Source organism: Penicillium roqueforti, assembly GCF_015533775.1.
Source record: "Penicillium roqueforti strain LCP96 04111 chromosome Unknown scaffold_11, whole genome shotgun sequence".
Taxonomy (NCBI): Eukaryota; Fungi; Ascomycota; class Eurotiomycetes; order Eurotiales; family Aspergillaceae; genus Penicillium; species Penicillium roqueforti.
Genome location: NW_024067575.1, coordinates 11862 through 34836, shown reverse-complemented (window position 1 = coordinate 34836; position 22975 = coordinate 11862). Strand labels below are relative to the sequence as shown.

The 22975-nt window shown below is 48.6% G+C and overlaps 8 protein-coding genes across 8 annotated transcripts; 5 read left to right on the top strand and 3 right to left on the bottom strand.

Moving 5' to 3' along the window:
* Positions 1 to 268: 268 nt before the first annotated feature.
* LCP9604111_4907 (putative histone deacetylase complex subunit (Hos4)) lies at positions 269 to 3887 on the top strand (the record flags this gene model as incomplete). The annotated part of the gene is made up of 2 exons (XM_039072658.1): positions 269 to 3622; positions 3675 to 3887. The coding sequence occupies 2 exons, from the start codon at positions 269 to 271 to the stop codon at positions 3885 to 3887; spliced, it is 3567 nt and encodes a 1188-aa protein (XP_038928878.1).
* Positions 3888 to 4384: 497 nt separating this feature from the next.
* LCP9604111_4906 (40S ribosomal protein eS12) lies at positions 4385 to 5147 on the top strand (the record flags this gene model as incomplete). The annotated part of the gene is made up of 3 exons (XM_039072657.1): positions 4385 to 4387; positions 4636 to 4954; positions 5023 to 5147. 3 exons carry the CDS (start codon positions 4385 to 4387, stop codon positions 5145 to 5147), a joined length of 447 nt encoding a protein of 148 aa, XP_038928877.1.
* Positions 5148 to 6343: 1196 nt separating this feature from the next.
* Positions 6344 to 8322, top strand: LCP9604111_4905 (transcription factor domain-containing protein; the record flags this gene model as incomplete). The annotated part of the gene is made up of 6 exons (XM_039072656.1): positions 6344 to 6459; positions 6514 to 6961; positions 7043 to 7107; positions 7168 to 7377; positions 7433 to 7695; positions 7748 to 8322. The coding sequence occupies 6 exons, from the start codon at positions 6344 to 6346 to the stop codon at positions 8320 to 8322; spliced, it is 1677 nt and encodes a 558-aa protein (XP_038928876.1).
* A 2789-nt stretch (positions 8323 to 11111) lies between these two features.
* On the bottom strand, positions 11112 to 12164 carry LCP9604111_4904 (nitronate monooxygenase; the record flags this gene model as incomplete). The annotated part of the gene is made up of 1 exon (XM_039072655.1): positions 11112 to 12164. One exon carries the CDS (start codon positions 12162 to 12164, stop codon positions 11112 to 11114), a length of 1053 nt encoding a protein of 350 aa, XP_038928875.1.
* A 128-nt stretch (positions 12165 to 12292) lies between these two features.
* On the top strand, positions 12293 to 14137 carry LCP9604111_4903 (transcriptional regulator family TF; the record flags this gene model as incomplete). Its single annotated transcript, XM_039072654.1, has 1 exon — positions 12293 to 14137. The coding sequence occupies one exon, from the start codon at positions 12293 to 12295 to the stop codon at positions 14135 to 14137; it is 1845 nt and encodes a 614-aa protein (XP_038928874.1).
* Positions 14138 to 14506: 369 nt separating this feature from the next.
* Positions 14507 to 16141, top strand: LCP9604111_4902 (MFS transporter; the record flags this gene model as incomplete). Its single annotated transcript, XM_039072653.1, has 4 exons — positions 14507 to 14634; positions 14699 to 15685; positions 15743 to 15874; positions 15934 to 16141. The coding sequence occupies 4 exons, from the start codon at positions 14507 to 14509 to the stop codon at positions 16139 to 16141; spliced, it is 1455 nt and encodes a 484-aa protein (XP_038928873.1).
* Positions 16142 to 16838: 697 nt separating this feature from the next.
* On the bottom strand, positions 16839 to 18693 carry LCP9604111_4901 (uncharacterized protein; the record flags this gene model as incomplete). The annotated part of the gene is made up of 6 exons (XM_039072652.1): positions 16839 to 17851; positions 17906 to 18158; positions 18207 to 18257; positions 18307 to 18444; positions 18494 to 18524; positions 18575 to 18693. The coding sequence occupies 6 exons, from the start codon at positions 18691 to 18693 to the stop codon at positions 16839 to 16841; spliced, it is 1605 nt and encodes a 534-aa protein (XP_038928872.1).
* Positions 18694 to 20998: 2305 nt separating this feature from the next.
* Positions 20999 to 22824, bottom strand: LCP9604111_4900 (GID4/VID24 family protein; the record flags this gene model as incomplete). The annotated part of the gene is made up of 3 exons (XM_039072651.1): positions 20999 to 21189; positions 21241 to 22750; positions 22807 to 22824. The coding sequence occupies 3 exons, from the start codon at positions 22822 to 22824 to the stop codon at positions 20999 to 21001; spliced, it is 1719 nt and encodes a 572-aa protein (XP_038928871.1).
* Positions 22825 to 22975: the final 151 nt, after the last annotated feature.

Below are 22975 nucleotides of genomic sequence, written 5' to 3'. Positions count from 1 at the left end.
AGTGAAAAACAACCCTCGATTTCATCCTCGATCTATATATCCATACCAGTAAATCCTATATCCGGATCTCTTCGACCAACTTCTCGTATCGCTCCCGTATCTCGGAGCGGTATTGCCCACGTTACAAGACTCTCTTTGCGGGTGAAACCCGCGGTCGAGGATCGGTGTCCGCGCACAACTGCTGGCGTTGTCGACCACGGTTGTTTTGTCGGTCGCGTTTTCCCCCCAAAATGACGAGCGGCATTTCAAGTCTTCGAGTGCTATCGCTATGAGTGATGTCGAGGCAGTCTCTTTACCAGCTGCCCTGGACGTCGGTCAGAATAGGCTTGCCACGGTAAAGCCAGACCCTGTTGGTCCTTCATCACCAGGCAAAGCTCGTGCAGACCCTCACCCACGGGTAAACAGCAATGGACCGACACGTGTACATTCGGAAGGGGAGGAGGACGGGCCTCCTAGTCCTAGGGCGGATTCGGAGGCTGAGACAATAATTCAATCAGGTCGGGAGTCCTTGTCACCGGAGAAGAAAAGGAAGCATATCAAACACGATCCGAGTCGCCATGAGCCTAACGGAACCGATGGACATCAGCGAAAGAAATCACGGGTGCTTGACGACACTCGACAACGCGAACGCGAGCAGGAACGGAGCCCTCCTTCTCCAAGCCACCGAGAAATCTCGCCATCGGTGGTCAAGATTGAAAAGGTCGATGATACGCAGATGTCAGAACCGGAAGGCGTTACCAATGGAGTCGACCTTGCGTCAGAGATACCTCGTGCTTTCCGTAAGCGAAGCTTAAGTGACAGTGCTGAGGAACAACAAGATCATCGTCGCGCACATCCTGTGCAGGAACTTAAACATACCAATAATACACGCCTCTCCAGACCTCCGTCCAACGCGCGATCACTCTCACCCAGTCGACCCTCTCACCAACGATCTGCTTCTGGCTCTCAGTTCCCGAAGAAAAAGGCGCCAACCCCTGTACTTACAGGCTCTGGGCGACATAGCTCCGAAGACAGACAATCGACGTCCTCTTCTCAAAGCAGTTCTCCACTGCCGGGAGCGCATCTACGGAAGCTTGGTTCTGGAGTCGGTGCGTCCGCATCGCCTGCTAAGCAAATGGGACCGAAGAAGTTGCGTGACAAGAGTGGCCGGACTCCTCTTGCACGAGCGTGTGCGGACCGGAAACATGATCAAGTGATGATGCGCCATGCTGAACGCCCAGAAGACATTAATATCCCCGATAATGCAGGCAACACCCCCCTGCAGATCGCATCGCTTGCTGGCGAAGCCGAAATCGTTAAGTTCCTACTAGATGCAGGCTGCGAGATTAACACTAAAAACATTGACAAAGACACACCGTTGATTGATGCTGTGGAGAATGGGAATGTGGAGGTGGTCAAACTTCTGCTTGATGCAGGTGCCAACCCACGGACTGTGAATGCTGAAGGCGATGAACCTTATGAACTGGTTCCGTCCTTTGTAGATGATGATGAATACGAGGAGATGCGGAAAGCGCTTGCAGACGCCAAGGCCAATTTGCGGCCTGGACGACGCTCAGAGGAAAATACCAGACCAGAGAGCAAGGAACCTTCTTCGCGACGGGCTTCGGCAGTTAGAGGATCAGCAGCTAGCCCCCGAGATTCGCCTCCCATGCGCAGCCCCCCTCCAGTGGGTGTAGCAAATCGACGGAAGGGTGGGCGAAGCGAAGCTACGAGAAATGACCTCCTGTGGACGAAACCCACATTCGAGAATCTTCGAGAGTTTGCTGCCAAAGGTGACGAGGCTGGGGTGGTGAGCATTCTGAATATTTTGCAGAAAGCTGACAATGCTTCCTTGATTGCTGCGGCAAAGGGTGGCCATCACGATGTGCTTTCTCTTTTGTATGCGATGGGCAATGCAGACGCGGATCCAAACCCGTTACGTGGTCAGAAACCAGGTTATAACACGCCTATGCTTGCTGCGATTGGTCGTGGCAACAGCGCTGTTATCCAGCTCATCCTTAACCAACCCGGATTCAACCCTACGCGTCGACTGTTTGAAGAAAGAACATATTTTGAACTGTCTCGCAATCGACAGGGTGAGAACTGGGAGGACGAGCATCAGATTCTGAAGGACGCGTATGAAAGGTTTGCTGGTTCCGACAAGGGTCGCAAGGACGACTCGCCCCGCCGTGCTCGTGGAAAAGAGAAGGAGGAGAAACGCCCCCCACGCCGAACCTCTTCCTCTCCCGTCGCGCGTAAAAAAAACAACAGCCCCAACGCCAACCGAAATCGTGATTCTTTGAAAGACATGGATCTAATCAAAGAAAAGCGTCGTCAAAAAGAGCACGATCCATCACGACCATCGGATTCCTCCAAACCCAAATCTGCGTTATCCGCTAGACGAGACAGCGAGTCTAGTGGGGTGGCACCCAACGAAGACATCCGAAAGAGACGACTCATTCCTGGACGTCGTCCACAGGAGCGTAGGCCAAGTCTATTTTCGTCTGATTCGCTATCTGGACGTGAAGAGGCACCGAAGCCGCGTGTTGACACAGCACTTGACAGCACAATGTCTTTGAAGCGCATTCGCACTGATGGGTCTCCGGAACGATCTCGTTCCCGTGGCACAGACGCTGACCGCTTATCTCCTGAGTCGCGCAAAAAGAAGAGACGGGTTGTTTCTGAAGATAAGTCTTCTGGTGCTACGCACACTGCATCAAAGCAACCTGATGATGTCAGTAAACCACATCCTCGCCGACCAAATGACGAATCTACTCGATCTGCTGAACCTCAACCACACAAATCCATCGACACCTCCAAGAAACCTCCAACTCGCCCAACTTCACCCCGTCATGATCCCGTTAAAAAGAATGGCGATACAAGAAAGGAATCGCATGAGCCCAAAGCCGACACCATGGAAGACACAATGGCCGTCGCTAAACGTCTCGAGCTTGAAGCCCATGAACGTCGAAGAGCCCAGGCTAAGAAGGTGCAAGACGAGCGCGCCGCGAACGAAAAGCGCATTGCAGATGAAGCCGAGCGCGATCGACTTGCCAAAGAAGAAGCTGAACGAGTAGCTCAGGTTGAAAAAGCCGAAGAGGAAGACCGCAAACGCAAGGAGCTTGAACAACGACGCGCCAAACAAGCTGAAGATGATCGTCTGAAGCGGTTGGAGCAAGAACGTGCTCGAGCTGCCAAGATGCGGCGCGATCGCGAGGCAGCAGAGCACCGACGTCGTGAGGCACTTCCAAGTCGCCTTCGTGTTGCAGCGAACCTCGTGGGCTCAAGCAACCCCCGCGCGAAAAGCCATGACTGGCTCAAGTCTTTTATGCCTCTCGTTACCGCTCTCACCCGTCAACTCGACCCCAGCTGTGATGTGGATGTCGCCGACGAGAAATGGATCCCAAACTATTTGGTTGCACCTCTTCTGGCTACCAATGATCTCCAACTTTCGCAGTATCCCAGCTGGGAGAAGCGAAAGGCGACACCGACTCAACGTGTGAATTTGTGGCGAGTCACCCGTCGCATGTTGACCCATACGGATGATGTTGGATTCCAAAGCTCGAGCATCGGACAGATCATGCAGAAGGATTGTGATACACGCCCCAAGTATTTCGAGATGGAGCATGTCTTCTGGATCCGAGTAAGTTTTCTTGTACCTTGCAAGTTATGCTTCAAACTAACAAGTATTTTAGCTTTCCGATTTCACAGACCTCGTCCCACACATTCCTCACCTTCACGGCCTAGAGCTGCAATTCTTGAACATGCACGTCGATCCGGAGCCGCCGACGGCTGGTGCAGATTTCGGCACTCCCCAAATTAATGGCCATGGCCCGGGATCCTCGGTCGAAACCAATGGAACCGGGCTCAATGGTTATGGCCCTTCTCGGTCTAGTACATACGTCTAGTTTTGTTTTCAGCGTCTTTTCGCCAGGACCCGGCGCAATGTCAGCAATTCAGCGAAGCGGTGTACAGTTCGGATTCTGATTGTACGATTATGATACCTCTTGCGTTCAGTGATGATTCGACTATCATTAGGTAGTTTTGTTGGGTTTCTTATGTAGTCACACTGTAATCATGCATCCCCGTGTCAAATAACACTGTTCAAACTCATATCTTCAAGTTCGTATAGATATTTATAGTAACTTATCAAACCATATATAAGCTAGAAAGCTAAAGATGATAAGTGAAAAGTGCCATCAAACCGAACTTGTCGTACATTGTATGGACAAATATATCACGTGACTGCGTTTGCGGGGACAGCATGACATAATCGTAGGGCACACACAGCCGAAAAAGTCGAAATAGCGGGAAATTTCACTGCGCCCGCTCCACCTCTTAATTTCTCTCTCCAACAACTCTACTCTTCGAGGATCATCCGATTTCAAGCATAACAAGCAACAAAATGGTATGTTTTATACCTGCGAATTACCCTCACACTATATCCGTACCCACCCTGCATCCTGTCACGACAATTGAGACGCTGGAATGGACATGGCCGGCGAGAGCAATTGCGTCGCCGCAGTAGAGGTCACCCTCGTCGGATGTTTAATCTATACGCTGCACCGGTCCAAACTAATCCCAAGTCTCAAGAGTCACGACAAAGATCTACACAATGGAACCTTTGAAGCACCATATACTAATAAGAATCCTTAGTCGGACGGAGAAGAGCCCACATCCCCCATTGCCCCCGCCGAGGAGGTCGAGGTTTCTGCCGATGCCGGTAGCGGCCAGATGTCCGTCTTGGACGCCCTCAAGGGTGTTCTGCGCGTCTCCCTGATCCACGATGGTCTTGCCCGTGGTCTCCGTGAGGCCGCCAAGGCCCTCGACCGCCGTGAGGCCCACATGTGTGTCCTGAACGAGGGCTGCGAGGAGGAGGCTTACAAGAAGCTTGTTGTCGCTCTCTGCTCCGAGCACAAGATTCCCCTCATCAAGGTTCCTGACGGAAAGATGCTTGGCGAGTGGGTTGGTCTCTGTATGTTCTCCCTCTATTGATGTAGGCTATTCATCTCGGGGTATGTTTGCTAACATTTTGTTCTTCAGGCACTCTCGACCGTGAGGGTAACGCCCGCAAGGTTGTCAACTGCTCTTGCGTCGTTGTCAAGGATTGGGGTGAGGAGTCCCAGGAGCGCTCCGTTCTCCTCAACTACTTCCAGACCGAGCAATAGATTATTTCTATTGAGTGGCTGTGAGTAGCAGGTCTCGTTTCAGGCGCTGGGTTGACTGGGGGCATTTGTGGTGGAGATCAAAGGAGGAATACATGAGAGGTAGATCAATGTCGAAACTACTGGCTGGACTCGGAGTATCCTCTCTGGGTTTGGTATTTATGATGGTGGAGATCTGTGATATCTCTGTTTGGTCTTTTGAACCTGTCATTTCGAATCACCTAGTCTATAGCCGTGCCCCGTTTACTCGGGTTCGCGGCACCAATGGCATCTGGACATCTTGTCTCCTTTGACACAAATAGGATTTGAAAGTATCTATGTGCTTTCTTGTAGAAGGTTGTTAATATAAGTAATATCAACATTGTCAGCAAGGAACACAAAGGCAATCCGGAAACTCTGCATATGAAGGCTATTGTCCACCAAAAACGACGAAAGTCCCCAATCAATGAATGAAGACTAACACTCAATCGACATATATAGGACGTTCCTACGAGACCTTCTCCTAGATGAAATGCGCCTCTTGCATATGTAACCTTGTCAGTGACAGGAGGCGGTTTTTGCGTAAGTCTCCATTTTCATAAATGAATAACACACCAGTGACACCACATGCCCCAAGTGCTGTTAGCTCACAATTCAAGCGTAAGCACCTAGCACAGCGAGGAATCAAGTGCTGCACTTTCACAGAGGCCTTTTCAAGAGACCTATATAATAATATGAGACAAGAAGGGCAACTAGCTATGTAACTACAATATGAACTTATGTACGAAGTATGTACTCCGTATGGTATCCACCTTTCGACAAGAACAAATGAGAACCAGCAAAAATTGATGTCTGTCTTCCTTGGCTCTATAAGTCAGACATTTTGTCGGTCTCCTAAGGGCCATTCGAGACTATATCAAGCTTAGGAGCTGTACTTCTTAGGGCTGCCCGCAGGAGAGTGGATCATCTGAGTCAGCCGGATTTCGTGACTTCCCTAACTCCGACTGGGTTTCTTTGTTTCCTTGGACAGACGCTCTTTTGAGGAAAAAATCCCCTTTCTTTTTCTTCTTTGCATAGATTCTAATCTTGATGAGAGGTGCATATTGCCATTATTTGCCATCGTTTTACTCTGTATTAGGCTCCACATCCTATTGAGACAAGCATTGTCCAATATCCTAATCCCGATATAACTCCAATCCCGAATCCCACCGGGCATCGGGATGCAATCTGCTCAAATCCAGGGTGGGACCCCTGCGCCATATGGCCGCGCATGTATGAATTGTTCCCGCGCCAAGTGCAAATGTATTCTTTCCGCAACTGGTAGTGGCTGCGAAAGGTGAGTGGCACTGCTAGAGAGTGTGGCAATAGCCTGAACTAAGCACACCGGTAGATGCCAGCGCCTGAACAAAGAATGCCGGCCTGCGCAGACAGTCCGCAAACGCAATAAGCCGGCGTCGGGTTCTAATACTGCCCATCTTGAAGCCAAACTGGATTGGATTATGTCCGCGTTTGAAAAGAGTGGTGTTACCCCCAGTCTTCCTCCAGATTGGCAACCTGTAGACCTAGGGCAGAGTCAACGGCATGAGCCAAGCCAATCTGCACCAATCACTCAAACCTCAACTACAGCTTCTTCTTCGACTGCCGAGGAAGGAAATTACCCTGAACACTTTCTTCCCTCGTATGATCCGGAGATATTGTCTCTGATCTACGTTCCGCCCACCATGGCTCAGAAGTACCTCGACCAATTCCGCACTCGGAATTTGCAATATCTCCCCTTTGTCCACATCCCTTCTAATATAACCTCTGACCAATTGCAACAGAAGTATCCATTCCTTTGGGTATGCATTATGGAAGTGAGCACGTTTACAAATGCAGAAAAAGGTGACTCTTTCGGGAGAATTACCAACCATATTCATCAGAGAGTTATGCTCGACATTGCGCCGAGCATAGATCTTCTCCTTGGGATCATGACTTTCGTATCATGGTGAGTAGAGAAGAAGTACCCTCATGAAAACCACTTTCCTCATTACAATTCTCTTTGCAGGGTCACATACACTAAAAGGCCATTTCTCAATGTCTATGCACACATGCTAATGGCGGTCGTCGCCGAACTTGGGATCAATCAAAGTGTCCCAAATGAGTATTCAGCCATGCATTCTTTCAAGGTCGCTATCGGAATGAAGCAAACTCCACCCACAGCCAGAACACTGGAAGAGAGGAGGGCTGTGCTGGGATGCTTTTTGATTTCATCAAGGTAATTAGCAAATACCCAGAGATCCCTAAGCAATAATTAACAGCTATACTACCAGCACGGCATTGGCAATGTCCAGGATTGACGCTATGCGCTGGACACCGCACATGGAAGAAAGTCTTTCAATACTCACCGATGCTAAAGAGTGTCCCCAGGATGAGCTCCTGATCGCACTGGTTAAGATCTATTTGGTCTTAGACAGAGTCCATCAACTGCGACGGGATGGTGAGGTTTCTATCCCGCTAGCTTTCTATCTGGATAGCTTCAAAAATCAATTGGATACAGTGAAAAGCCAAATTCCGCCTCACCTTCAACAGCACAGTATGTTTATACCTCCCCTGAGTCTTCACAGCTATGATTAACAAGACAAAAGGAGTTGTACTGATGTATCTCTACAATGCCGAAATTGTAATCAACGAATTATCAATAGGAGACCCCGCCATTGCACATTCGCCTGATCTCCATCGACTTGACAGCCTTTACACCTCCCTCCGAGCAACAAAAGGCTGGTTAGATGTATGGCTAGAGCTTGAAGGAGAGGAGTACCTACAGCTATCATGTGTCATTTTTTTCCAATTCACACGAGCCATTGTCAACCTGTACAAGCTCACCATTCTGGAAGACCCGCAATGGTCTAAGAGTATGGTCCGAGACACTGCAAATATCCTCGAATACCTGAACAAAAACGAAGCCGTCATCAGGAAATGCCCAGAATACATCACTTTCGACCAAAGCAGGGAAATGAACCTCCTCGAAAAGGGATTGAGAATGGTTCAAGGCATGCGAATAAATTGGGAGCCGAAATTATTGGAACTATGGCGCCCAAACATGCCCGCGAATAACGAGATCGATAGTGGTATGATCCAGTCCGATACTATACTCCCTGATGTTATGCCTTTGGGTGGGATTGATGAGGCTTGGATGATGGACTTCCTTGGGTCGTTATAATCTTGGTCTATGAAGCTTGAAACGTTAGCTAGGAAGTAACATGAGGATTAACGGCTTTATACATAATATAATATACCCCAGTTCAGTCATATTTGTTGCCATGTAAGTGGGGGACTGAAAAGGAAGATTTCATCATCGCGATAAGGCACAGCTTCAACACATTTGAAATCATCGGGGACTTGGCCTTTGGCGAGCCCTGTGACTGCTTACGGGAAAGTCAATACCCTATGGTCAATACGGTCTTTGTGAACATGATAGATTGTCAGGAGGCGCGTCCCAAAAAGGCTTACAAAAATGTGAGAAGACTCATTCGTCTTGGCAACAAACAAAGCTCATCGCTTATTAGAGACTAAGGTTGAACGGCCGGATTTCGATTTATATCTTGCGATACAATGATGACAGGTCCATGACCACGCAGGAGATAGAAGCAAACCTAGCTTTGCTGATACTCGCTAGGAGTGAGACGACTTTCCCAATTCACTTAATATAGCACGGCAAATCTCCTGGCTGTTATTCCGCGTGTTGTACTAAGGGAGATTGCATTTAGGGTAGTTTGGTTTAGAGAATGCATTTATCTGTTTTCGACACTATTCTACTTAGCCTCGAGGCGGAAAGTCGGAAAGTCGGACAGTCAGACAGTCAGACAGTAGTTCAACCATTTTCACTTGGGCCCAGTAACTGTCTGAGAGGAAAATGAATTTTGGCTTATGATATCTTCAGGGACCGGGCCAACTGTATTCATCCACAACTTTGCCTTTGTGGAGATGCGTCTAACTGCGACCAGGGTCTTCTGGAGCTTCGACTTTGACACGACCATGGACGAGAGCTCAACTGCTTGAAGTATTAGAAATCCTGAAATTTCTGGGAACCCAGGCCGTTGATGGTGAATCACAGCATTAAAAGTGTCTCAATTAGCCGTCTTTAGTTGCCTTTAGTATAACTAAGTGTTGTGAATTGCTTTACAAGGTACCCAGGTAGCCATTCATATTATAGAATCGCTCGCCAAATTCGTGATACGAGAGGAGGGACCATTAACTAGCACGTCACTATCTGCCAATAAACAAAATTCTTGATATTATATGCGCGTGCCCTTTTGGGTAACCGAGAATGTACATATTTATATCTTACTGAGAAATTTACTGCGCATACATGTATAAGATTGTCCTACAATAGTTAGTCCTTCTTATACATATGTGTACAACTTGAAACTGAGACACCAATCAACGCTGGAACTAATGAGATTAAGATCATAGGCTAGGGCTGCACATTTGAAGACAAGACTCGGATTTGATCTTTCTTGAAGATCTAGCCCTAAGACCTGTCTCTGAAGTTACACAGCATGAAGTTTAAGTGAGTTGACCGTTGGGTGTATCAATCTTTCCCGGTGAGGCCGGCTTTGTGGCGAATTGAGATGAATATCTAGATCGGACGACATGCAAACTTGACAAGGGCCTAGCTTATGTATCGCAATCTAAAAGCAAGAAAAACATCAAAGATAAGGTACAGCTTAAAGTAGCACACTCGGATAGCAAAGTCGAGTATAAAGGTTGCTTCTTACACAGCAGTCGATCTACTACTCACCATTGACTATTTTAAAACATCGCAATCAATCAAAAGAATGTCTAGCTTTGTCTATATTTTTGCACTCGTGCCTTTGGCACTGGCTGCCAGTATGATCAGGATGGTCCCTAATCAGGTACGGCTATATGGAGTGTGTACACCGGATCAACTTGTTTACTCTTTATCTAGGCTATGATTCTTAAAGAACACGACTTCGCAATAAATGCTGGCCGAAAAGGAGTGCTCATTGCGTCTGATGGAAATTGCATGGATCTTGACAACATTTCCGACTAGTAAGTTGAATATTATTCCCAAAAACATGAAGTTTTGTTGACGAAAGTATCAGCCGCATAAATTTTGGATCAATCTACGTCCCATGTCCGTCCGAGGTCAAGGAAGACATGATCTGCTCAATGTACTCCTAAGTAAATAGCCTCTGACTACAGGTTTATGGTGTTAAATTATCTAGCGATAACTCTTGCAACAACGAGCTGTTCACATTTACTCGACCCCATGCAAATTTGTTCAGACCAGCTGTTGGCGATAGTGTTGGTAGACATGTCAGAAGCATTAAATGCACGACAGTTCATTCTCCTGCCGACAGACAGGAACATGTATTCTCAAGTGATCATGCATCTGCCAAGAGTCCAAGCAACTGCCCCAATGACAGCTGTTCCAGTGAACTGGACTGTCAATCAAACCACCCGGATTATGGTATGTACTGCTCTTCGAGCTCTCTGACCTGCCAGTGAACCTCTGAGACTGGCAGACATTGCGAAGGAGACAGTCGATGTTCTGGGGGACAATTGTTCGAGTGGAGAGTGTATGACTGTTGCAGAAAACTCGCGTTTTCTGCAGGGCTCTGGGTGACCTTCTGGCCTGCAGTGTCGTCCGACTCATTTTCATTGGTCTGGAGCTTCTAATGTGGAGATGGTCTGCATGAAAGATGAGGATGCTCGCGGAATACAGTGCTCTGCTGAAAGGCCTTGCCAAGAGCATATATCGTGTGTTCTTCAGCATGAGACTAACACGTACTGTGAGTGGAATGGTACTTGTGGGCTGAATACTATGAGCTGTGAGTCGGGCAGTCAATGCTGCTCTGGATTTTGCAAGGCCAACTTATGCCAGTGATAGTCTTTGCGGAAGATGTCAAGCTTGGAGGAAATGGTATTTGAATTGAGATAAAGGCTGAATCTTAGCTCGGCTTATGCAACAAATTTGTTTGAAAGTTACTCCTTTCGGGGACACAGCCGCTGAATTCTTTCCAATGCATCCTCTCGAATTTCGCGGACAATATCTTCTGCAGGTTTCACACCATGTATCAGTCCCACAGAGGCTCCTGCATATGTCGCAAGTCTCCCTTCAGGCCCCCAGCCGTTATCGCCCGTCTTAGCAGCCTCATCATGAAGTCTTCTCAGTTCCTCGAAGGGCTTCCCTTCCTGCCGCTCAACAAATGATTTGTTCACGATAGTCCGGGGACTATATTGCTCCGGCCACCCGAAAGTGCCTCGGAGGTGATTATATAGTAGCGTACGCGTGGTTGAGGCCGCACCATCGACCGCACGTACAACCTCGTCCTGGTAGCCCTGGCTAATGCGTGCTTCACTAGCAGCCAGGAATCGAGTCCCCATCACCACGCCCGAAGCTCCAAGGCACAAAGCCGCTGCAACACCGCGCCCATCTGCGATTCCGCCAGCTGCAAACAAAGGAATTTGGCTGCCTGACATGGCATCTGCCACTTCGGGAAACAGTGCCATAAGCCCCATTCCGTCTTTCGCCCGACCATGGCCACCAGATTCAGCTCCTTGCAGGACAATGACATCTGGTCGCTCACTGTTCAGAAGAAGCTCCTTCGCCTCCTTCAGAGTGCCAATTTGAATCCAGATTTGGGTGTCAGGGGATACTTGGCGGATCTTGCGAGACCAGTCGTCGTATTCCTTGGGTCCCTGGCGTGGAGCGTATAGCCAGGCTGCACATGGTTTATACTTTTCGATAGCGGCGACGGCAACATTGATGTCGTCAGCCCAGAGCTGGTATCCTATGCCGACAGGCAGTGTCGAGCCGGGAGTTGGTTTTATGCCGGCCTCTTGGTGTATGAGCGATGATGCTTTCTCGAGATCATCACTTGTATCCTGTGTTTTGGCACCGGGGCCAATGAACCCTAGCCCACCAGCGCGAGAGACGGCTACTGCCAATGCTGGACCGGACATTACTTTCATAGGTGCGCTGACCACGAATGGAGTAGATACCCATGGGTATCGCGATAGCAAGCTTGCCGCCATAGTTTGATGCTTGGGATAGTTGGTAGATATTGCTATTTGGATAATATGGCAGTGAGAGCGGTAGTTGTGTGGTGCCTTGCGTTTTGTAGTTGCCGAGGAATCGTTGACGTCACCATAGAAACCCCACAATGTCCGCATACAAAACAAACACCAAATGTGGCTGGAGGAAGTTGCAAGGCCTCGGGCATCACATGCCATTCCCGCAATATCCGCAATATCCACTGCCCACTCATTCCATCCGTGATACCCTACTTATCCCATTCCACTCGGAAATTGCGGGATCTCTATCCTGCTTATTGTTCGAAGATATGCCACACTCCGACCTCAAGCGAATGCGCACTAGAGTTGCCTGTTACCCATGCCGGGAGCGTAAAAGAAAATGCGATGGCGCTGAACCTTGTGAAACTTGCAGTCAATGGGGCTATGATTGCCACTACAAACGTCAGTCACGACAGAGGAACCATCCTCCCCAACAACCACAGAGAGAAATTGGTCCAGATCCAAGGCCTCCACAGCAAACCGACTCGGTTGATACACACGGGCTGGATCGTCGGTTGTGGGCAAACTCCGGTGCTGCGTTTGTTCGGAGGATGGGTCTGAATATCGATCCTGCGAAAGCGCCAAAACTTAGCCTTTTCGGTTGGAATATTGGAAAGCGACAACTGTCGTCTGAATCTCAAGCTGTATATCCTGTGCTGTCAATTACGGATATCACATCATTGGAACACATGAGGACCCTCGCTCAGGTCTACTTCACCAAGATTGCTCCATACTATGGCTTTATTGATTCTTCTCAATTTTTTGAGCGACTGGAGGCTAGGTGGCAGTCTCCCATGATTAGTAGTCTATATGACAGTGTTCTAGGTGGGGTCGCTGCACTAGGTTGTTTGCATTCCCAACGAAACATGACCATCACCGAGTTGCATCTCATCGCATCCGCACAATCTATTCTCGACTCTCACGTTCTGTGTGGGGCTCCCCCCGTAGACCTTCTCGTTGGGTGGACATTGCGAGTCGTCTATATGCGAATGACAGATCTGCCTCACTCAACATGGATGGCGAGCTCGAAGTTGATGCATTTGGTGGAAGCTGCAGGATTCCATCTAGAGTCTACTGATTCAGTCTTTCCGCGTAGTATTGACACGGAGTTTGATCCAGACATCCAAAGGCGAGTCTTCGGCGTGGCACTACACCTGAATATGTGGACTTCTTATGATCTTGGTTTATCAAGAGTGTCCTTTCGAAAGAATGATCTGCCATTACTCCCATCAACTATCGAGGGTGACTACACGCATGAGCTGCTGGGGCTTATTCCATTATCGGCAAGCCTAGATCCAGGAAAGCCAAAAGAAGATGATATCAAGCTAGAAGAAACGCTTGTGCAGATACTAGAAAGAGTCCATAATGAGCCTCCCTCGGCCATGGCGCAATGCAATCTTGTGCTTTGCATTCTGCGCAGAATTCACACAGAGAAACTTGAGATCTCTCCTCTCCTCGCAGAAAAAGCCTTAGCGGTGCTGGAAAAGGGACTTTCTTGCTCACGCACTATGGTCGCGAACTGCACTCCCTGGCAACATATGGCAAATGTACCTTTCCACATCATATGTCTCTTGCTTGTGATGGACACACGCCAATCGCTAGCGCTACTCCCCGAAGCAATGCAGACACTGAAGTTCGTCGCCTCCACTTACGATACAAACACCTTGAGAGAAGCCTGGAGTGCGGCTCTCTTGCTGGTTATGCTTCATCAACAACGGAGGAAAGATGATATTGCGATCTTCAATGACATCATGAACATGGAGGAACAAGAACGTCCAGCTGGACTATCCCCGCAAGAATTTCCAAGCGCGGAAGAGTACTCATGGCTAGGGGCTTTGGTTGCTGATCTACCCGGTTTGCAAAGGGATGACCTTGATCAATTTCTGAATTCGGATATGATTGATAGTTCAAGTTTCTTGGGTGGAGCTAGATGAACCCTACCTAGAGGCACTTAAGTTTTTGAGACATATCTAATTCTGTGTGAACATTGTCTTGCCTCATTTTAGACCTTGTAATTTAGTTTTGCTTTGAAGTTCCACATGGTACAAAGCCTTGCGGAAATTGCGGGCGCCTTGCTGTGCCTGGCTGGTAAAATTCTCTGTTCCGCAATACCCGCTTCTATACATTGGGAGATCAAAAAGCTGTTTGAACAAAAACATGCACACCCATTATTTATTAGTGTTCATAACTCAATATTCCACCACAGTACAGGAAGCTCGGCCTGAATTCAGCATACCTGGACATCCAACCATCAAGCTCATCGACAGAACGTGTCTGCACGTCGCTACTCTATCAAGTCCAAAATGCATGAGAAGACACTGATAGGAGCCAATAACGCACTTCCGCCAGCTCTTTCCAACACAGTAAGCTATGTTGATTTTGAAGGGACCGATGACCCCGAGCATCCTCAGAATTGGAGATTGTCTACAAAGTAAGCCACAAGTCCAAATCAGCCAAAGATCTGGATATTCTGAATGCAAACTAACCACATTCAGGATTTTTAACTCTACACTAGTCTGCTCAGGCACCTTCATCGTCTCACTAACAAGCGCCATCTTCGCACCGGGAATCGACAAAGCAAGCAAAGCGTTCGGGGTCGGGACAGAGGTCGGAACACTGGGAACAACCCTCTACGTCCTTGGCTTTGCCACAGGACCCCTCATATGGGCACCTGCATCAGAGCTACGGGGAAGGAAATGGCCTCTGACAATTTCAATGTTAGGCGGTGGAATCTTCACTATTGCATCAGCAGTGGCCAAAAACATCCAGACCCTGATCATATGCCGTTTCTTCGCTGGCATGTTTGGCGCAAGCCAATTGACTGTTGTTCCCGCTGTATTAGCCGATCTATACAGTAACGCTACTCGTGGTGCTGCAATTTCGCTGTACGCCCTGACCGTTTTCGTGGGGCCGTTTACGGCTCCTTTTGTGGGTGGCTTCATTGCGTCGAGTTATCTTGGCTGGCGATGGACTCTTTATATCCCGGCAATTTTCAGCCTGTCAATTGCGCTATTGAGTTATTTCTTTTTGGCTGAGACATATCCGGCTTCTATTCTCGTGACGAAGGCTACTGCTATCCGCAAAGAGTCCCGAAATCGCAATATTCGTGCCAGACATGAGGATGTCGAGGTCAGCATCGCAGATCTCGTGGAGAAATACTTCACACTTCCTTTGAAGCTGCTCTTCACAGAGCCTATTATTCTCGTCGTGTCAACTTACATGTCTTTCATCTACGGCATTGTCTATGCGCTTCTTGAGGCATATCCCTACGTCTTCGAGCATGTTCACGGAATGACTCCTGCTTTTGCTGGTCTAATGTTTATTGGCCTCATCATTGGCGTGGTACTTGCATGTTCCTTTATTCTTTTCGGACAGTTGGCCTATGCAAGGAGACTGGCAGAGAATAAAGGCATCCCAGTGCCCGAGTGGCGCCTCGCTCCACCACTCTTAGGAGCGCCTGTCTTTACAATAGGTCTCTTCTGGTGAGTAGAATGATTTTCTATTAGAATGATGTATGATGTCAGCTAACTGTCCATCAGGTTTGGCTGGACGGGGTTCACCCCTCAGATTCACTGGGTTGTACCTGCCGCAGCCGGGATATTCATCGGCTTCGGTGTGCTGTGCATATTTCTTCCATGCTTCAACTATCTCGTCGATGCATATTTGCCAATGTAAGTTCTTGGCCCCTCTACTTGAAGTAGTCAAGACACTCTGCTAACCTGAATTGTAGCGCTGCTTCAGCTGTCGCTGCCAACATCATTCTTCGGTCAGCAGTAGCTGCGGGCTTTCCGTTATTCGCGAGGCAGATGTTTCAAAATATGGGAATTCAATGGGCTAGCACGCTACTTGGATGTTTAGCCGCAATCATGATTCCCATTCCGATCATATTCAGGGTTTATGGACCATGGCTGCGAGGAAAAAGCAAAATATTTGCATAAAAGTGCCATAACCTGGATTTTGAATGAGGTGACTTTGTGGGTTCTTTCCGTATAGACAGGTCACAGTGAGCCACAGCTGCTGCCAGGCCGAAAAGCATACATAGTGTGTTGATAAGAGTTGAAATGCTTCATTTACATATTCTCAAGGTCCAAAAAGGTTCGCACTCATCTTAAAAGCTCGATCGAGCTTTAGCTCTAAGTGATCGTCCCAAAGTAAACAAGCGCTAATGGAGCCGATACCAACCCAATGATGGCGATCACGCTGTTGCCCGATCCATAACCAAGAACTTCGTACATATTGGGCGTAGATAGCTTCATTCTAATTCAGTATTTTAATTTCTGTCAGTTAAAATAAGGCATAGTTATTACGGCATATTAAGGCATCAGCTCTACAAAATCAGGCATTCGGCCACTGACCGCTATACACCTTCGCACGCCACTAAGCTGCTTTAGGCTTCAGCAGTTCTGATGACGTGGATTGCGTCGTAGCAGCTTCGGAGAAAAGAAATTCATGTGGATATCTTTCATTATTATGTAAATTGAGAGCAGGAGGGACGAAAAATGTGATAACATTGGAAAATAATACAAACGAACTGCTCCCCTGAGCTCTGTTCACATGGAGACTACAATTATGATATTGAACAAACTCAATTAGTTTACTTCAAGAGTCGCAATCCTGTATAGGGGCTCTCTCCGCTCATTCGAGGTTATTGTCGATCGAACTGTCCACGGCCCATCCATTGAGCATAGTGTAGTCGGAGTATGGCGAGGTGCCGTGCAGGGTTTCATAGTGCTTGCGAGGCCCACACTCTCTCAACTTGGCAGAGTCTGCGTTGACGCACCGCTTCTGCATGATAGCCGCGATCTGTCGACCCGCATCCTGTCCTTCATAGTATGCACCGTGAAGGAAGCCAAAGAAGGTCGGGCTGGTAGCCTCACCGGCAAACCAGAGCCGGCCAGCGTTGGCACGAAGGTTCTGATGCATCTCCAAAGATGTGGAAGGAGGCCAGTTGGAGTAACTGCCGTAAGCCCAGGGCTCTGAGGTCCAGCGTGGGTACATGAATGCAGTTGGCTCGGGAATATCCTTCTCCGGGAACATCTTGCGCAGAACTGCCATTGCTTCCTGCTTGGTCTGCTCGTCTGTTTGGCGCTCGGCCCGATAGGCAAACTCGTTGGTCACGGTCACGAAAATGATGTTAGAATCCGGGAGGAATCCGGGAGTAGATAGTGACTGCCAGATCGGGTACCAGCCACGGGTCACAGGATCAGCATAGAGGTGGTATTGTGTTTCCGAGGGCCAGAAGGTCTCGTTGAACTGGAAGAAGATCTTGGTGTATGTTCCCATGGTGAACTTCTGAATAGCTTCCTGCTTCCAATCGGGGAGTTCTGGGGAGAAGTTCACTGCGCCATTTTGCAGAACTCCCAGCGAGAATGTGGTAATAGCATAGTCTGCCTCAACGCAGCTGCCATCTTTGTTGTGAACAGTGACACCATCGTCCGAATACGTGATGTTCGTGACCTCGGTGTTCAAATGAAGGCGGGTATCATTGCGAGTGAGGAAAGTCGAGGCGAGCTTCTTAACAATGATATTGAATCCGCGCTGGTCCAAAACAAACTCATCGTGGTCGCTGAAATAGTTGAAGGTCAAATTGTTGCCCGCACAGCCGAAGACAAATGAGCTCTCTATTGGGGAGTAAGCAGCCTCAAAGTCTAGTCAAAGATGTTAATATCGCGCTAGTTGCATCTGCAAGAGAGATAACTTACCCCACGACCACCAGTCAGCAGCCTGTGCCTCCATATCATGTACCTTGGGGTTCCAACCAGCCAAGGCCATGCCAGACTTGACGTTTTGATCCTGGAGATTCTGAGTAAGAATCTCACCTGCCCTCTGGTTGGCAATATCATAGGCGTCGTCATAGGCATCGAGGAGATCGCTATAGTCAGAATAACCATCCTTGTTGTAGGTAGAGACATTGTCATAATTTGCCCATTCGGTGGTCAATCCGTATTTTTTAGCCTGTCCGAGGTCAGTTCGTGTCCGATCGAAGGTATGTTCAAGACTTACCAAGCCCCAGATCGGGTTCTGTGGACCTCCTTCCCTGCCAATACCTTGTACCTGGTTGACCTGTCAGCGGTGTCCTTTCCTGTAGCTGAAACATGCATACCCAATTGGCACCCATCTCAATAGTATAAGGCTTCCCATCTTTGTCTTCACCGAACGACTTGTGCCAAGCCCGACCGCCGATAGTATCGCGATACTCGAGAATCACGAAATCGTGCACGGAAGCATTCGTTAGGGCTTGCTATGAAATTGTCAGTGATAGTCCAAGATAAAGCAAAGGGGAAACCTACAGCAGCAGTAATACCAGCCACACCACCTCCCCTATACTTGGTGAGCTTTTGACATCGATCAATAAGAAGTCCAGCACTTACAAGATTGCAACCTTAGTCTTCTTGCACGTTCCCTCAGCTCGAGTGCGATGAGGCGCACCGATAGCAGGCTGGATAGCGCCTGCTATCGCGACCAAAAACGAAAGGTGCTGTAAATGCATGGCGAAGCTCTGGAGATCGCAAAACAGCCCCGGGGATCGATTGCAATAAATAATGCAGAAATCGACCCCACACAGGGCTGTACCTGCACATCCAGAGAAAGATAAGAAGCCGACTCCACGCAGCCACGCGACCCGGGAACTCCGACTTCCTCACACCTTCCGCAATCGGGCAAGTACATGCGGGAAGCTAAGAGAAGCCTAATTTAAAGCGATATAGGTATCTGCGGGGAGGCCTTCAATATCCTCCGTTTTGTGATTTAATCATCTCTAATCTCATTCCTATTACGTTTGGAATGCTGAAATTAGCCTGGTCCGTCCATGTGGATATTCCTAAGTATCAGATATACTCGCGTTCAACCCGGAATCTTCGAGATACCCTAATCGATAACAACCAGGGGCTACTCGAGCCCCGATTGTCATCCAATGTGCTCATGATATCGAATATCGTCGGAGTACGATATCAGTTCCGCTAAAATGGTGCACAGGCAAGGAACCATATTCGACAATTAGTCCCGGCACTGTAGCCTCGGCAGTCATACGTACCTGGAATGGCTCGAAAGCCGTGTAGCTCTGTGAACATGCAATTGAATTGTTTCAGGCAATGTCCCCGGATGATCGTCGTAAATGACTCTTTGAAAAGGCTGCAGGAAAGACTATTGCTTCCACTAAGGACTTCATGCTCACCTCGGCGATTTGAGATAATCTAGCAAGCTCCGGAAGGTCGTTGGCAGATAGAGTTCGTACTATTGTTGCTGAGGTTGTTTCACCGATGATCAATCCGAGCTGTTGGCCAACAGAATAGGCAGTAATTGTTGTCTACCTTCCCACCTCGACTCCGTGCCGACAAAGCTACAAATTATGTGGTAAATAGGCCCGCCATTCCGGTTCCTGCAAGGAACACTGGGATCAGACTAAGATAGTTAGAGCTGGAGCACCAGAAAAGGAGCACTGCGAAAGAGATAACCGTTGTTCTTAACCCAATAATAGACGGTTTTTTATATTTCACAGTTCTGATTCGATAGTTAGACTTAGCATCCAACTTACCGACGAATGAACCGACCATGAATAATTGAGCCGAGAGCGATACCTAGGGGGAATGTCAAATTACGAGGCGGGATAAGCCCAACGTTGGCCCTGCACAATCAAACATAAGAAAGGGAAGGTTCAAGGTGAGCTATTTGGTTAGCAGAGTAGCAACACCATCAAATTCCCAATCGAAACCCGTAGGCCGCGGAGGACTCCGAATTGTAAAAGCTCCTGACAAGCGCCGTAACGTAACGACCGGGAAGAAAACAATAAGGAGGAACAGTCCTATGAATGACATGTTTGCCCATTAGTTCGGAGATACACAATTCTCAGGGATGGATGGTCCCATCGCAGCCAACACTTTGATTGGATCGCCGAAGCTTACCCAACGTAGAGGTAACTGAAAGGTAGCTTCGTAATACCACAACTTTGAACGGACAAACAAGATCTCCTTGTAACCCACTTCTTGTATGCAATGGACACGGAAAGGCCGTGTATGATGGGGAGGGGGGTTATCTAAAGTCACAGTTAGAACAATGAGGTGTCATCGCAATAGTTTCCAATGTTGGCTTTGAGAAGTCGACCGCTCAAGTGGCAATCGTGGCATCAATGGGCATCTGTCAGGCGCGGGTGATCTACAAGTTATCTCTAACCAGCATGGCATTTGTGGTCGAGAGATTTATTCGTCATCCAGTGAATGATCTTGTCAAGGCAGCTGAGACAAATAGGAAAGCCCCAGTCATTTTTCTCATGGTAGTGTCAATTCGATTCACAGAGGCCGAGAGATGATTAGTCGAGTTTGCCGATGTCTTTGATTGGACATGGCCGAACACTTCTGCGCGAGTTCTGAGATACTTCAATTGCTGTCTCGATGAGATCAGGTTAGTTTCTGATATGTCAAATACATAATGAGCATGTGGTGATGATCTGCAAGGCCCTTGAGATAAGTGGAATTTCCTCATTTCCGGAGTCCCAGGGCAACCAAAAAGAAAACATCTTTGTCCATAGATACAAAACACATAGGACACGTAGTCAAGACATCAGGAAACAAGGCAGAAGGATTGCAGCAGTTGATGACCACAGATCTATTCCACAAGAAATAGAAATAAACCGAACAAGAAAAACACCGCCGAGCTATGCAAACACCGTGTCAGATGCCATCTGACGTTTTCCCGAACGCCAAACCAGAGACACCGAAGGTTCAGATAGAGAGCACCAGAAGATTATTCTGGGCTAAAGCAAAGACAAGAAGAAAATGATATGCAGAGAAAATTTGCTTTCAGCGGAAGGCGTAAGAAGGGCGAACCATTTTCGATACTTCTGGATTTAGAGAGAGCTGCTGGTAAGGCGAGCTTCCTGGGTCATAGTACAGGCCTTCGATGTGTCCGTCCTCACGGCGAAGAGAAATGTAGTAGAATCCGGAAATAGTAAGACCTTGACGAGCATCTGTTGGGGTGATGAAGCATCGCTCTACGGCATGTTAGCAAAAAATAAAAACATACATGATCTTTCGCTACTTACCCTTCCATCTCATCAAGATCCATCCTTGAGACAATTCCTCGGTAATCCATTTCCGATTCACAAGATTCCGGGCCATCTCAGCATCTGTCAGATCCTTAAACGGCTGCAGTTCACGCCAGTATGTGCTATCAATGTCTGCATCTGCCTTGAAGTTCTTTGTCGCCAGCGTGTGATTGTTGAAATCGATGATCTCGCCCTCCAAGAAAGTCACAATGTGTGCGTCGTGGGTGGGCGAGGTCTTATCGGGAATGTTGTAGGCCTCCATAGTGCCGGATAATGTCATGTCCTCGTGGTTGATCTGGTGTATCGTGACCTTGACAGGCCAATTTTCATCACGATTGTTAGCTAAGTATCGGCGGCCACTTGTAGTAGAAACGCTGATTCGTGCACTCTCACTTCCATTTACAATGACAGGCTCACTGGGGGCGTTCGGACTAGCAATACGCTGCGACAATATTGAACACCCGGCACTTGCAGCTCTTTGGCAGCCTGAAAAGGCCATTCCAGATCGAAGCCATGAACACTCCGCGGGTGGTGCGATGTTGCGAGTGTACATAATGAAGTTCGCGTTTCTCCAAGATTTGCTATCCATCGAGAAGGGTATCCGACTGTCCACCAAGACACGCATACTATCTTCGAGAGAGTTTGAATGCCGAATGCGCTCGAGATAGTGGATGGTCTCCCCTAACACGTTGCGCATACTTGTGTCCGAGTGTAGCTGGCGATGAGCGGCAGCCCGAGCGCGTAGGTCGTTGTGGGTGAGGTTGGTATTGTGTGGGTCACCGCGCGTCGTAGGACGGTAGCGGTATCCCCGAGATGCGACCGCTGCTGTATTTTCAGCGTCCTCCTCTGGAGTGATATCTGAATAGCGATCGATGATGTAGTTCTCCAGTGTGCGACTCCTCGAAAGCCGGGGCTGACGCCTTGCAGATTGTAACAAAGCCGCCACTGCAGAGATCGATGTCCGAGCCTGGTTACTACGCGGTAACGTCGCAGAATCATGCGGCATCAGTTGCGCAGGGCCCAGGGCCTCATTGCGCGGAGGTCGTGCGGGGGGTGGGTCACGACTTGAGATAGCACTGAGGAAAGGCTGCATCTGATCGTCTTCCGACTCTTCGCGCGCAGCACCATCCTCGTCATCAGAGCCGGGTGCCCATCCATACAACGACCGTGAGTTGGGCATTCGGCCCTCGTAGTTCGGCATGTCGGTTGATCTCTCCTGGTGGCGGACAATAGGGATGCGACGGTTGAGTTCAACAGACGCGCGCAGGTTCGTGGGATCATCCACCTCCATGCGGTCTTCGTTTTGTGGTGGCGGATTAGTCGGATAACGACGGCGACGTTGTCGGCTCAGGGAGGGTAATAGCGGATTGAAGAGAGCTGGTCGCGATCGCAGGAAGTTCACGTTGTCATCGTGAGCATTATCGGTCTCCACAGGGGCAGGTGTGGGAATCGACGATCGGCGCGGAGGGTCAGGTGCCGCGGTCGTCGGGGAGAGTGGCGTGCCGTACTAAAAGATATTAGTTCACAAATTATACTGGGGTGGGTTGCAAGGATAAAACATACTGGGTTAGGAGGCGGCATTCTGATCAGAATGCGCCGTCAAGGGGTGTGCAGGATCGACGTTGGCCATGCAAGGCCAAGAGACCAATATATGTGTAGCAACAAACAATTAAGTCCGGGGAAAGATGTCCACGAATCGCCTGAGAAAGTGTCGGATGTTGTGCTTCTAGGA